This window comes from Erpetoichthys calabaricus, chromosome 18 (assembly GCF_900747795.2).
Source record: "Erpetoichthys calabaricus chromosome 18, fErpCal1.3, whole genome shotgun sequence".
NCBI lineage: Eukaryota > Metazoa > Chordata > Cladistia > Polypteriformes > Polypteridae > Erpetoichthys > Erpetoichthys calabaricus.
In genome coordinates, this window is record NC_041411.2 from 73146534 (window position 1) to 73161080 (window position 14547).

The following is a 14547-nucleotide window of genomic DNA, read 5'->3' on the forward strand; positions in this document are numbered from 1 at the left end:
AATACAAGCACATTAGTGAGTCTTCATTGTTGGCTAATTAACCAAACTTTATTTTCCTCTCGGGTAACGGCAGGTATTTCAGCTCGTTTGTAATAAACGTGCCTTTTTTTTGTGGGCTTTTCTGGGTATGAAGGCCTTCTACAGTGTCACCCACCAAACACGCTCAGCTAGAAGCCTCCATCTCTTCAGTGTTTCTTTAATTTTGAGGTGTGCTTGTCGTCTGTCTCAGTGAATTTGGCTTTCAGAGGTGGTTAGTTCCATTCCACCATTTTATGACAAGTACCGAGTTATCAGTTGATGCTAATTCCATTGTGAACCTATAATAGGTTTTGAGTTCTTGAAACATTGCAAAACTTATAGAAAATCAAAACACAATTGAGAATTAAATGTTTTAATTTGGGGTGGGCGGGGGTTGAGTTTATCGGAGAGTTTGTTTGATTTAAATCTTCATGTGCACCTCTATCTCCCTCTTTCACAGGTGAACAACACCTTGGACTACGACAACGCTCAGATTGCAGCCAACAACTTCCAGTACACCACCACCATCATAGCCTCTGACAACGGAATTCCTCCCCTCACGAGTACGTTTAATGTCTGTCACTTTGGGTGGTCAGTTCAGAGGATTCAGCTTCTTTTGGTTTTGTCCTTTTTGCTTACTTTTGTCTTTTTTTTTTTAAATTTTATTCTCCTACTATCTTCAAATCCTAGTGAAGTATTCTAATGATGGAAATTTTGGGCCAAAAAAATGAAACCTAATTAGCCATCTGTTGTATGTAGTCGTATCTCAAACTGTTCTCCTTTAGTTTGTTTGGATGTTCTGTGTCATTTCTCAAGAAGCATTTTGTAATTTTTGTATGGACTTTCCAAAGCTCTAATTGCTACCAAAGGGGCTTCTGCAAAGTATTGAATTACATGAACGAGAATTCATTTTTTGATAAATTTGCAAACATTTCTGAAGACGCATTTTAACTTTGTCATTGTGGGTTACCAGTAACGGCGGAGAATCCACTTGACTTGACCATTCCTAGTTTTCTTCCTCTTTCTCTGTACGTTTAACATTCGTTTGCTCAGAGGTTGATGCGCTTGCCATTTTCTGAGCAGATCTTCTTTTCTCCACCCTAGCGGCCCGCTACTTCTCTTCTTCCGTCGGCATCTTTTCACGTTAAAACTGATTAAGTCTGTATTTGTGTTGCAATTACTTAGTATGCTTTCTTTAATTGTTCACTTAAGCTGACACTCAAGTCTTCAATCTGCCTCAAGAATGATTTAAGATATGAAGAGGTAGGGGAAGTGATGGCAATGGTGGTGGGGATGAGAACGGCGCCCGTACACATGTGCCACACGGCCGCCCTGCTGGCCACTGCTGAGAGTGGATTCTACAATAAAATAAAGAGTAATAAAAATCATCACCCCAAAAGCAGATAGTAGACGTCACGTAGTATGTGTGTACCAAATTTCAGGTCAATCACTTTGCAAGCTACAGGTGATTTAAAAACAGACAGACAAACTGACAGCCATGGCAGCATATTATAGAAGAAGACTGACTGTAGATTGATGGGCAAAAATTACAACACAAAGTATGCAGAAGGTGATGGGGTCTGAATACTTTCTGAATCCAGCATAAGCAAAAAAATTTACTTTAAAGGAGATTGAATGCAAAGCGGTCAAGGTTGTCTCACCCCATATCTACTCGCTTTGCCCGACAATTCAAAGGCGTTTTATTTTTTGTTTTCTTTTAATATGATCCATTTAGCTCACCCTACTTGAACAGCATTTCATTCTTATTTGCGAGTCTTGTATTTTTCAGCTGAAATCCAAGTGATTGTGGTGGTAACACCTGTGAATGAAGGTGACCCTCAGTTTCTGCCTCCATTCTTCTTCAACGTGCGAGAGGACACTGTGCCAGGTGCTGGGGTTGGCATTGTGAAGGCTACTGATCCAGACTGGGAGTTCAATGCCATCAGCTTCTCCATTACCTCTGGCAATGAATTCTTTATTGATCCTATGACTGGTAAGTACAACTGAAATTACAACTGCAGAGTCTCCCAGTTTTTACTAAAGTGGTATGCATTCATAGGCTTAGACAGGGGATTGATGTACAGTATGTGGTGGTCTGCATACAAATAGTGGGGTCCTGTGGAATGGCATGATCTCATCTTTTGGTTTGTTGGTGTAGATGTGTGGAACAAAAGTCACTGGTAGTGGATGGGAAAGTTGGAATAGTTCAGATAATTGAGTGACTTGGTGGTGCTGATTTGTATTCAGTTTTTAAATAGATGCACTTTGGGGGGAGTACCTGAAACTAGATAACTACTATAGAACATGTACTACTGGAATAGTCAGATGGGGCGGGGGGACGGGTTTGAACACGGGGCTTCTCTCTTCTCAACATCTTCATCCCAACAGAGATGGACTTTCATGGTGGTGACTAACCAAATGGTTCTGGTGATTGATGGCAAAGGTATTTGTAGAGTTGTAGCGTATGACAGAAGGTCATAATATGAGGTTAGTGACTAGTCGTCCAATTATAAGTTCACATGGCTCAGTTTAACTACCGGCTAGATGTGGAATTCTTTTTCAGATGCTCCTATCATTTCAACAGATACTGGAGGTGACTCTTTTGTTTTGGTCTAGCAGACAAAGCTGTGAAGGTGATGTAGCTTTGAGGTGGTCTCGCAGCCTTTGTGTGTTCCGATTATACTAATTACTTTACTACAACTCTGTATGTATGTATGTGTATGCTCTCTATCTAGATCTATGTCTATATCTACTGTATATAGATATCATCTAATATATATCTATCTAGAGATCTCTATAGATATATCGATTATCTAGAGAGATTGAGATATATATATATATATAGAGATACAGTGGTGTGAAAAACTATTTGCCCCCTTCCTGATTTCTTATTCTTTTGCATGTTTGTCACACAAAATGTTTCTGATCATCAAACACATTTAACCATTAGTCAAATATAACACAAGTAAACACAAAATGCAGTTTGTAAATGGTGGTTTTTATTATTTAGGGAGAAAAAAAAATCCAAACCTACATGGCCCTGTGTGAAAAAGTAATTGCCCCCTGAACCTAATAACTGGTTGGGCCACCCTTAGCAGCAATAACTGCAATCAAGCGTTTGCGATAACTTGCAATGAGTCTTTTACAGCGCTCTGGAGGAATTTTGGCCCACTCATCTTTGCAAAATTGTTGTAATTCAGCTTTATTTGAGGGTTTTCTAGCATGAACCGCCTTTTTAAGGTCATGCCATAGCATCTCAATTGGATTCAGGTCAGGACTTTGACTAGGCCACTCCAAAGTCTTCATTTTGTTTTTCTTCAGCCATTCAGAGGTGGATTTGCTGGTGTGTTTTGGGTCATTGTCCTGTTGCAGCACCCAAGATCGCTTCAGCTTGAGTTGACGAACAGATGGCCAGACATTCTCCTTCAGGATTTTTTGGTAGACAGTAGAATTCATGGTTCCATCTATCACAGCAAGCCTTCCAGGTCCTGAAGTAGCAAAACAACCCCAGACCATCACACTACCACCACCATATTTTACTGTTGGTATGATGTTCTTTTTCTGAAATGCTGTGTTCCTTTTACGCCAGATGTAACGGGACATTTGCCTTCCAAAAAGTTCAACTTTTGACTCATTAGTCCACAAGGTATTTTCCCAAAAGTCTTGGCAATCATTGAGATGTTTCTTAGCAAAATTGAGACGAGCCCTAATGTTCTTTTTGCTTAACAGTAGTTTGCGTCTTGGAAATCTGCCATGCGGGCCGTTTTTGCCCAATCTCTTTCTTATGGTGGAGTCGTGAACACTGACCTTAATTGAGGCAAGTGAGGCCTGCAGTTCTTTAGACGTTGTCCTGGGGTCTTTTGTGACCTCTCGGATGAGTCGTCTCTGCGCTCTTGGGGTAATTTTGGTCGGCCGGCCACTCCTGGGAAGGTTCACCACTGTTCCATGTTTTTGCCATTTGTGGATAATGGCTCTCACTGTGGTTCGCTGGAGTCCCAAAGCTTTAGAAATGGCTTTATAACCTTTACCAGACTGATAGATCTCAATTACTTCTGTTCTCATTTGTTCCTGAATTTCTTTGGATCTTGGCATGATGTCTAGCTTTTGAGGTGCTTTTGGTCTACTTCTCTGTGTCAGGCAGCTCCTATTTAAGTGATTTTTTGATTGAAACAGGTGTGGCAGTAATCAGGCCTGGGCGCGGCTACGGAAATTGAACTCAGGTGTGATACACCACAGTTAGGTTATTTTTTAACAAGGGGGCAATTACTTTTGCACACAGGGCCATGTAGGTTTGGATTTTTTTTCTCCCTAAATAATAAAAAACATCGTTTAAAAACTGCATTTTGTGTTTACTTGTGTTATATTTGACTAATGGTTAAATGTGTTTGATGATCAGAAACATTTTGTGTGACAAACATGCAAAAGAATAAGAAATCAGGAAGGGGGCAAATAGTTTTTCACACCACTGTATATATATATAGATAGATATATAGATAGATATATATATATATATAGATATATATATATAGATAGAGATGTATCGATACAGATAAAGAAATATAGAGATAATATAGATATATAGATATATATATATATATATATATATATATATATATATAGAGGTATAGATATATATAGGTATAGATATATATAGGTATAGATATAGAGATTATATATATATATATATATATATATAAATAAATAAATAATCTCTCTCTAATATATAGAGAGAGATAAATATAGATAGATATAGAGATATATAGATATATCAGGGGTCCTCAATCACAGTCCAGGAGGGCCACAGTGGCTGCAGGTTTTTGTTCTAACCTGGTTGCTTAATTAGAAAACAATTCTTGCCAATAATTAAATTTCATGGCTGGTTTGTGCTTTAACTCTGCCATGTCAGCTCAATCTCATATCCTACATTTTCTTCCCCTTTGTAAGGATATAATCCAAATGATTTGAAGGCTAAAATGGATCAGCAATTCTCAGTCCTTCACTTTTTTCTCTTCACTTTCCTTCTAAGTATTTAATTAAGCCCAATAGTGCATGATAAATACACACACTGGTGTAAATAGAAATGGAATGGAGAACTGCTGGTCTCTTTTGTCCTTTGCATCTTATTGCTACTTAGGAGCCATTAAAAATGAGAATACAGCTGTTTAAGACTAAAATAAGCAATAAGGGTTCAAAATCTAAACAATCGAGCCAACTAAAGTGTAGCACAAGTGTTACTTGAGCAAGAAGTGCTTCTTATTAAGCAATTGGGTTGAAACAAAAACCTGCTGCCACTGCGGCCCCCCAGGACCATGATTGAGGACCCCTGATATATCTCTAATATATAAATATATATATTTGTGTGTGTGTATATGTATATTATATACACATAGCATTTAGCACACACATGGTCAAGAGACTGAGTTGTTGTCGGCAACATGTTATCAATATGTGCACATCATCTGCTTTTGTTTGCGGGTTATTTAATCTTTCATTGTTTGTTTCTTTCTATTCATTGTATTTATCATTGCTGTCTGTCCAGTTTTCATACGTGCCAAGTTTCTGTCAGAGCCTGTATTAATATAAATTAAAGCTGTAGTAATGGCACAGATCTCTAGTGACACTTTCTGGCCCAAGATAGATGCTTATTGCTATTTGCACATTTTCCATGTTCTTCAGATGGTTTACAAGCACCACATTTTTTCTTATTGTGCAGGGGAGCTCTATTTGAGAACAAAGCTGGATTATGAAACCCAACGCACTATCCTGCTAAATGTACAAGCTGTGGATCTCAATCAAGATATTGAGCCAGACCCAGCCAAGCAGAGAACATCAAACCAAGTGATCACAATTAACGTTACGGTACGGTCCTCTCTCTTAAATCTGAAAAGTTGTGTCTATTCAAAGAGTGATGTTTTACCACCAGTCAGTACAAGTCACCTCTTAAGGGGTATGCAAGTGATTTTTGAAAAGTAGATGATTTCCATTTGTCCGCCCTAATCTCAAAGGACATACCGATACACAAGGTGTCTACAGAAAATGCTGTGGTCGCAGCTGTCCACCAAAGCTGGTTGGCCAAACACTACAGATGACACCACTCAATAATAGCTGAATAATGCCGATAGCTGAACAGGCTTCCGTTTTGGGATGACCAAGGCACCGGAATACTAGTTGGCCATGACTAGCAGACATGCACTAGTCCTGTACTTGGTCCAGTTTGTGACCTGTGGGATGCCAAGCTTTGTCCTTTTTTAAATGAACTCTGCAGTGACACCTCAAACTTTCTGGGTCACATTTCCTCAGTGCAGTGTCACTGTTGGATGACCAGGACCTACAATCCAGTTGGAGCATCGCTGGGCTGAGAGGTTCTCAAGCTTACTAGTTGTTCTAGGGCATCACACAGACGTTCAACAAAATGAAACTCTCTGAATAGTTTCAAATGGTAACTACTTTGAATCTAACCTGACTCGGTGTCTTTTCTTTAGAATGTGAATGATAACCCACCAGTTTGTGATCCTGCTATGTATGAGTTTACAATTTACTCGACCCTCAAGAGCAACATGCTTATCGTATCCTTCTCCTGCACAGATGCAGATGGCAACGGACTGACGGCCACAATCGTCACTGGTGAGGAAGATGGCATTTTGGCATGAATTAATTTTTTTTTTTTTTTTTGATCAAACTCTCAAGCGAAGGGTACATTTTTATGAAAAGCCTCACAATGTTGGATTTTTTTTCTTGTTATGTATTGTTTTTGACCTGCTGTACTCCAAGTTTATGTTCTGAAATTGCTTTTCCTTAGGCAGTGCCACTGATCGATTTTCTATCCTGGGTATGACGCTGTATTCCAAAAACACATTCTCCTATAACCCAGATGGCGTGTTTGACCCCACAACATTTGAGATTCTAGTTCAAGTTTCTGATGGTAAATATTCTACAAAAGTGGTGGTGATTGTCCATGTGGTTCCATGGGTGACTACAGCACCAACGACCACAACACCCAAACCGGTAAGTGTCCAGCAGCAAAAAGTCAATAAAATGAACTTAAATGTTTCACAGGAGACCAGAGTGGACATCTTTACCACACTTGAAATTACATTAGCTTATGAAATAACAGGTGAGAAGCTCATGGCATTGTAACCTAGTACTTATTGACCTTTGCAACATTGTAATTTCACTTTTTATTAAATAAAACTAGGGGGCTCTGCTCCCTACTCGCTTTGCTTGCCAACCCACAGGTGGGCGCTATGCGCTAGCCACTTCACGGCTCTGCCACTCGCGTATGGGGAAGCAGATGTACAATTTATACAGATTATTTTCATGGGAATTGTTACATATGCGTAATAGAACTAAGTATTTTACATTACAGTGAGTAATTAACCATATTAAAAAATAGTAAAACTTAATAAATTGAAAGAAAATTATGTTTCACACTGCTTTAGTGGTATTCGTTGCGTTATACGTTTTTGTTCTGTTTGGCTTTGAAATGAACACGTAAATATATTTTTAACTTACACTTTTACTGTAAAACTTCAGTAAAAACAATATTTGGAATTAACTTTTAGTCAAAATCACTTTGAATTTTGATTCCATGTTTGGACTTGCATCGTGACAATGCAACGTATAACTGCCCGTGAGTGAATACCGTTTTCTAATAAATAAACTGACTTTTTCGAATTTTTGTCCCTGTGATTTGTTAATTGTTATAGCAAAAGCTATTCTAACGGGAAACTGTAAACATTTTAATAAGAAAATATCAAGATCTTCTTTGGTGTGTAATGTTATCCACAGAAGATGTGCTACATTAACTTTCTTGTCGCCTGTTAAAATTTTACATGTCAGAATTGTTTGATGAATTTTGAATACAACTAATCTTGTCCTACTGCATAGCCTATCACTCATACATAAATTACGCAATAACATTACGATACATCCTTCTTTGAACAGTAATTCAGCTGGTGGAAGACCAGACGGTGTTAACGGTTGTACATATTATAAGGGATTTTGTAAGTTGTTTTCATCTACTGCGCCATCACCAGCAACTATTTCAGTGTATTGATACGCAATTAACCAATTTGCCGTGTAACCCATCGTCAATTTTTGAGTTAATTCGTTTGACTTCATTGTTTCTCGGTGCTAGGATTGCTTGTGTACTCATTTCTTCTTTTGATAACCCTTTGGGATGAAATTCTTCAATAAGATTTGGACATCATAAATCTTTTATTGGGAACTTAGTGAGGAAAACATTAAAATTTGTAAGAGCTGAGAGCGTCCCTTCTGGCCAGTTGAGAAACGACATTAGATTTGGGATGTTTGGAAGTGCCACGACCTGAAATGTCAAGAATAAGAGAGGCTAAAGATCTCCTGAAATGGTACGTGAGGTGAAAGGAGTGATTGCTATTACTTCAGTGGGCAGGCACACAATGTACCCCACCCGTTAGGGAGGTGCAGAGGTTTAGGAAAGTCTGTAAGAGAGGCAGGTTACTGCTCTGCCTTACACACTATATATACTTTTATCATTTGATTATCTGAGAGAGTGTTCTCTATGGAATAACAATTCAATTACAGCATACTTAAATGATGTCAAACCATTCAAAGTTTTAACTCCTTTCCAGTCTCTTCCTATTGAATTAATTCCCCCGAAATTTGCCTTTGTTCCGTATTTTCTTTAACGTGTTAGCCAAATGCACAGTAAATATTCTGTAGAAGCAGGCTGCACACTATGCACTGAGCCATTACCCACTGAGCCATTACCCAGATTTGCATTTTTGTTTTGGCTACTTGTAGACCAAATCGAGCCAAGTGGTCACTCTGCTTGAAACGTACTGGGATCCGGAGGTTTGGTATGTCGTAGTCCTGACTGTGACTGGGGCCCTCGTCCTCATTGGCTTAGGGCTGCTGATACTGAAGATTCTGCAGTGGTGAGTTAACATTGTTGTACATGTAACTAAATGGTAACTGTTGGGAAAACACATCTATATTGCCTTTTCTTTAATTAGTTGTCACCCACCTTGAATTATTAGTTATTGTGATTGGCCTGTCCAGAGTTGGAACTTGGCCAATCAGAGGCTTCACTTTGAACATTACAGATTAGTGTGGTGGCGTCTTAGCAGTAGAGTAGGTGCTTCATTTGTTAAATGTGAAAGTTTGCATAATTATATATAAAGTGGAATTTAATTGTTCGTCTTTAAAGTATACTGTTTGTGTTTAAATTTGCAATTTGGATATATAATATTTTAGTACAGTTTCTAAATTATAGACTTTTTGAGGATGCTAAAGTATAGTTGAACAGATGCTGTTTGGAGTGTCACACAGATTGTTTTAGAATTACAGTATTATGGTTTCCTCATGTATAACATGTATATATATTAAGAATTTACTTGAGTAAATACTTTATGGCTTAACGTTCTAGCAATTTCATGATATTGATGTTATCTTGAGTGTTGTACACCATCTAGTGGATAAATAAATTACCTGTTAATAACTAATGTTAACATTGACAAATTTAAGAGAAAGAAACCTGTGATAGCTAATTTAAGTGTATTATTTTAATTAGACCATACCTTCACATTTGTATAACTTTATAAGAAATTAATAAATAGAACTTGGACATCTTCATCCATCTCTGACCAGATGTGTGTAGTGGTTGTAATTTAATCCTGAACCAACTTAATTCTTCACTACAGTAACATTAAAAAAAACACAGGAAGGCTTTGAGGTAGGAAATCCACCCTACAGGGACCCTCCCCCCCCCAAAACACATCATCTTTTCAATATTTTACTATCCAGCACTTCAACCGGCAACATCTCCAGACTTTTGCTAGAAGCAGGTTTCAAATCTGTGCAGATCACTTCCCCAGAGAGGTAAACTGAACAAAACGTGTGCACCTCCATCATGATCCTCCATGAATCTTTCCAGATCTGCTTCATGTCATTATCATTGAAGAGGTTCTTGTGATTTCAAAACAAAAGCTGGTGTTTTTGTCAATGCAGTCAATCTGTTGCAATGTCACTGATTTTGCACTCTAATGGAAACACTGCCACCCCACCCCTTCCTTCCAATTTAGAAGAGGGACAGACACCCTTCCTGGCTACTTCACTGGATATGAATTTCCCTCTCATGCTACTTGGAGTTTTAAAAATAAAAAACATGGAGATTTGGGGTAATTTATACTTTTAAAAGGACATCTCACTAAGCTCTTTGAAATGTATAAGACTTGAATCAAAAAGTGAAGTCAATTTCAAAATCGCACCGTAATCGCAACAGATTGAAACCAACACCTTTGTGATGACTTCTGGGTACTGTATATACTCGCGGATAAATTCTCCCACATACACGTTGGGGCTTGATTTTACCATATAATTTCTGATATTTTATAATGTCGGTTGTATAAGTCGAATGTGGAAAACTCACGCTATTGGTCCAAGAGATTATGATATGCTAACACCCACCTGAGAGAGTAACCATGGAGGCTCTCTATATTGTGCCTACGTGTCCACACGTTAATACCTGAACTATTCTGAAGTGACGTTTGCACTGTTGTGTTTTTTGTATCTCACACCCTCATACACCTTTATCTTAAGAGCATCCCTTATCTACATTGGAGTGTTAGATCAGAAGAAAATATGAAGCTGGTGTTAAATTTAAAAGTTGTTGAAGTAGTGAAAGAAATTGGTAACTGCGCTGCTGCAACAAAATTCGATGCGTCTGACAAACTGGTACAAGATTGTAGGTAGCAAGATTTAAAAAAAACAAAAAAACAAAATGAAGTGTCGTATTTTTGAACAGGCGTGTAAGTCGGGTCTGATTTTATGATCTATTATTCGTGAGTCGGTAGTTTGAATACATACACGTGGAACTTTGGCTTTGACTGGCCTTAAAAGGGCAAAGTCAAATGCATGTGGAAACGCTGCTGCGGGATAGCCCTATTGTCCAACAACACACTGTAGAGGAAGTGAAACCTACTGAAATTCACAAGGACCAAGGAGTTACAGGTTACAGGTGACCACACATCCTATTCTGCTCATTTAACATGCAAATCACCACGTTAGGACATCTCAGTCACCACCTAATCTAAAATGAGATTTCATTTCACAGCCGAGTACCTGGAAAATCCTCCAAAACAAGATGGGTAGATAATACATAATCAAAGGAGTAACCTGACGGTAGCTGAAGCAGTGCCTCTTAATCAATACGCCATCACTCTGTCCTGTTTTAAATGTAAGAACCATAATCTGGCTTTGAGAAAGGAATTGATACAAAAATATACTGTAATATGAAAATACAGAAAATAGCTTGTTTAAAATATCTGTTTCACAAGGCTTGCAACTTTCTATCCTGAAAATAAAAGTAGTAGAGTAGTATGGTGGTGAAGTGGTAAACTCTGCTGGCTTAGGGGTTCAGTGTTCTTGAATCACACAGTCGGTTGTTTGCCTGTGTGAGTTTTTCTCCCACCTTCCCAAAGCCCTGTGTATTAGCAGCATCACCAAGTCATAATTTTGTTGATGACAAATGACACTAAAAACACGAGACAAGTGCTGAACAGTGTCCATGTATCTTATTAGCAGTGTTTTATTAAATGTTTAAATTATACAAGAGGTTCACTTATTTATCTCAGCGGTAAAGTCTTGCTTTCAACTTTTCAGGTGTTCAGTTTGTAGGCCTCCTGTTCAAGAAATGACCCAGTTGCTGATACAAAAGACGTAAGTTACTAATCTATTATTAATATCTTGATTGTCTTTTTGTTCTGATATTGTATTTGCCCCCAAGGGGAAATTAATACGTTACAGAAGGTAAAGAAAAAATAAATAAAATATTATAATAAGGGCGGCGCTGTGGGTAGCGCTGCTGCCTCGCAGTTGGGAGACCTGGGGACCTGAGGTTCGCTTCCCGGGTCCTCCCTGCGTGGAGTTTGCATGTTCTCCCGGTGTCTGCGTGGGTTTCCTCCGGGCGCTCCGGTTTCCTCCCACAGTCCAAAGACATGCAGGTTAGGTGGATTGGCGATTCTAAATTGGCCCTAGTGTGTGCTTGGTGTGTGTCCTGCGGTGGGTTGGCACCCTGCCAAGGATTGGTTCCTGCCTTGTGCCCTGTGTTAGCTGGGATTGGCTCCAGCAGACCCCCGTGACCCTGTGATCGGATTCAGCGGGTTGGAAAATGGATGGATGGATATTATAATAAACAACCACCCAAAACACACACAAGAACCTCATGTCAAAGAGCTGTTGCTGTCAGTAACAGGTTTGTACTGTAGGTGGCAGTAAAATGTAAAGTGTTTACATTTTACACTTAAAAGGTGTTAATACTTGAATACAGCAGGTTCAGCTTGCCGTGTCCACAAAAGGAACATGCTGTTAGATCTGAAGTCGCATGGTTGAAGACGCCAACATTCACCACGACTCATTGTTAGAGAGTTCACAATGATGATGCAACCCTGTGAGACTGCATTTCAAAAGGCTGGATCACATAGTTATGCTTTAATTGTAATCTGCTTGCTTTTTTTAGTATATTTTAAGGTTAAGTCTCGAGGCCCCATTCCACTCAGTCTGATTATATCAAATCTAACCTGTACAGCATTAAATAGCATCTGACATAGTAGGTTTAAACTGGTTTTGCAATCTACAAAATGCCACAATACCCAAATTCAACATGAAATGTGATAGTTCTTTCAACCTAAAAAGTGATCAAGGCTGGCCCATCTTGAATTCTATCCACCGTACATTTACTCTTGCTCTAAATTTTGACCCTTGCCCTCCTCAAGCAAGCGTTGCCTCTGACCACAATGCTACCAGCTGAATGCAGGAATATTTAATATATCCCACTTTACATTCCTCAAAGTCTCTTACATTCACAGATGTTGTGGATGTGAGGTAGCCTTCCGATCCTCCGTGCTCACCATGTGACATCCCTCATTAGAACCGCACTTGAGACAAGCCAAAGCTCAGATCAGCATCAACAATGGCATATCCTCTATTTAAAAAGTACAGTACCTTAAGTAACATGCCAAAGCTTAAATCATAAAATTATTAATAACAAAGTTTATCAAAGAAAAAGAGAGAGCTTCTCTAAAAAAAGCCTGCTGTGCCATGGGAAAAAGAATACTTGTCCAGATTAGAAATTGCTTATGGGGATTTACAGCTCATTACCTTTTAGTCGGTGTGGATATGTTTACAGCAAGGCTCAGTATTCATGTGAGGCCAGTTCACCGGCAGGCTCTACATAAATCTACTCAACAACCTGAAACAGAGCAGACATACAGAGCACACACAGATAAAAGTTCATGTGTGTCACAATTAAAATATTTTCCACATGCTGTAGTTTCAGCTAGAAACTGAAAAGATTTCTTTTACTTCTGATTTCTGATGCTCAGCATGAAACACTGGGTCTTGACACCATCTCAACATACTGTAAGATGGACTCATTTTCTTTTGGTTTACAGCTTGTCTCCTATAATTTGTTTTTTTTTTTGTGTGTGTATCGCCCAGAATAGTGGCACTATGCACGACTGTTCCTTTCCTCAATGGTTTTACTGAGCCACTGTCATGCACTACTTGCCTTTGCTTTCAGCCACCTATTGATCCCCTTGGATATCTTTGTCACCTGCTAATAAAGCTCACTGTTGGTTTTTCAGGGTATATCAGACATTATGAGTATCACCACTAGTGACTCCCCAGACGTCCAAGACAAATGATCAATGCAGTAAAATCTGCCATCAAGGAATATAATAGTGGTACTCAATGTTGTGGTACAAAGAGGATTGGATTGGTGGTAAAAAGCATATTCTCACCTCAAAATTCTAGGCATCTTGCATTTTAAAGATGGTGTCAGTTTAGATTTATAGTTAAGTTTTCTTGCCAAGTGCTTAAACTTTAATATTAAACTTTTGCTATATGTAATCCCACTTTTTTCCCCTCATTCTAGGTCTGTGGATTTTCGAGACAATGCTCAGAAGCCAGCAGCAGATGTACAGGAAGTGCCAGCAACACCATCGGTTAGTAAAGAAAAATGTCATTAATTTGCATTCCTAAAAAGAGAAAAAAATCCATATGGCAGTCAAAATGTCATGATCCTGCACACCTGTAAACTGAAATATATTTCATTATGTAATATACATGTCTGTAAAACAATACATTTTCTACAATGTTTACTCCAATATGAATTAAAAAACAGGAAGCAGTGTTTAAAATTTTATATTTTTTTGTTATATCTCAAAACAGGATTTTGATGGAAAAGCAAGAGATCCAGGTACATTTTTTTATATATATACTTAAAGTTGGTGGTGACATTTAAAAAGAACTAGCACTACAAATTCTAACAAATTTACACTTGAAAAATATTCATAAGATTTCTAAATACATACAAGGGAGCTAAAGGAACATGAAAGGAGATTATAGAGTGCTGGTTTCAAACCTCTGGTTGTTGTCTTGGCAGATTTCAAAGGTCAGTTCTTGCTGGTAATGAATAACGTCACTAAAATCAGCACTCGCCTCTGCCGTTTACAGGGTTAAAAAACGTAAACGTCTGCCAATTAATAG

At 38.5% G+C, this 14547-nt stretch overlaps 1 protein-coding gene across 1 annotated transcript in view; it reads left to right on the forward strand.

Moving 5' to 3' along the window:
* The window catches only part of LOC114668717 (cadherin-related family member 4-like), a 61487-nt gene that overhangs the window by 45286 nt on the left and 1654 nt on the right, over window positions 1-14547 (forward strand). The window contains exons 11-19 of the mRNA XM_051921437.1: window positions 479-581; window positions 1808-2011; window positions 5732-5877; window positions 6501-6642; window positions 6818-7023; window positions 8803-8936; window positions 11662-11718; window positions 13934-14003; window positions 14230-14257. Of these exons, the coding sequence (XP_051777397.1) occupies window positions 479-581; window positions 1808-2011; window positions 5732-5877; window positions 6501-6642; window positions 6818-7023; window positions 8803-8936; window positions 11662-11718; window positions 13934-14003; window positions 14230-14257 (1090 nt within the window). The remainder of the gene's footprint in view (window positions 1-478; window positions 582-1807; window positions 2012-5731; window positions 5878-6500; window positions 6643-6817; window positions 7024-8802; window positions 8937-11661; window positions 11719-13933; window positions 14004-14229; window positions 14258-14547) is intronic.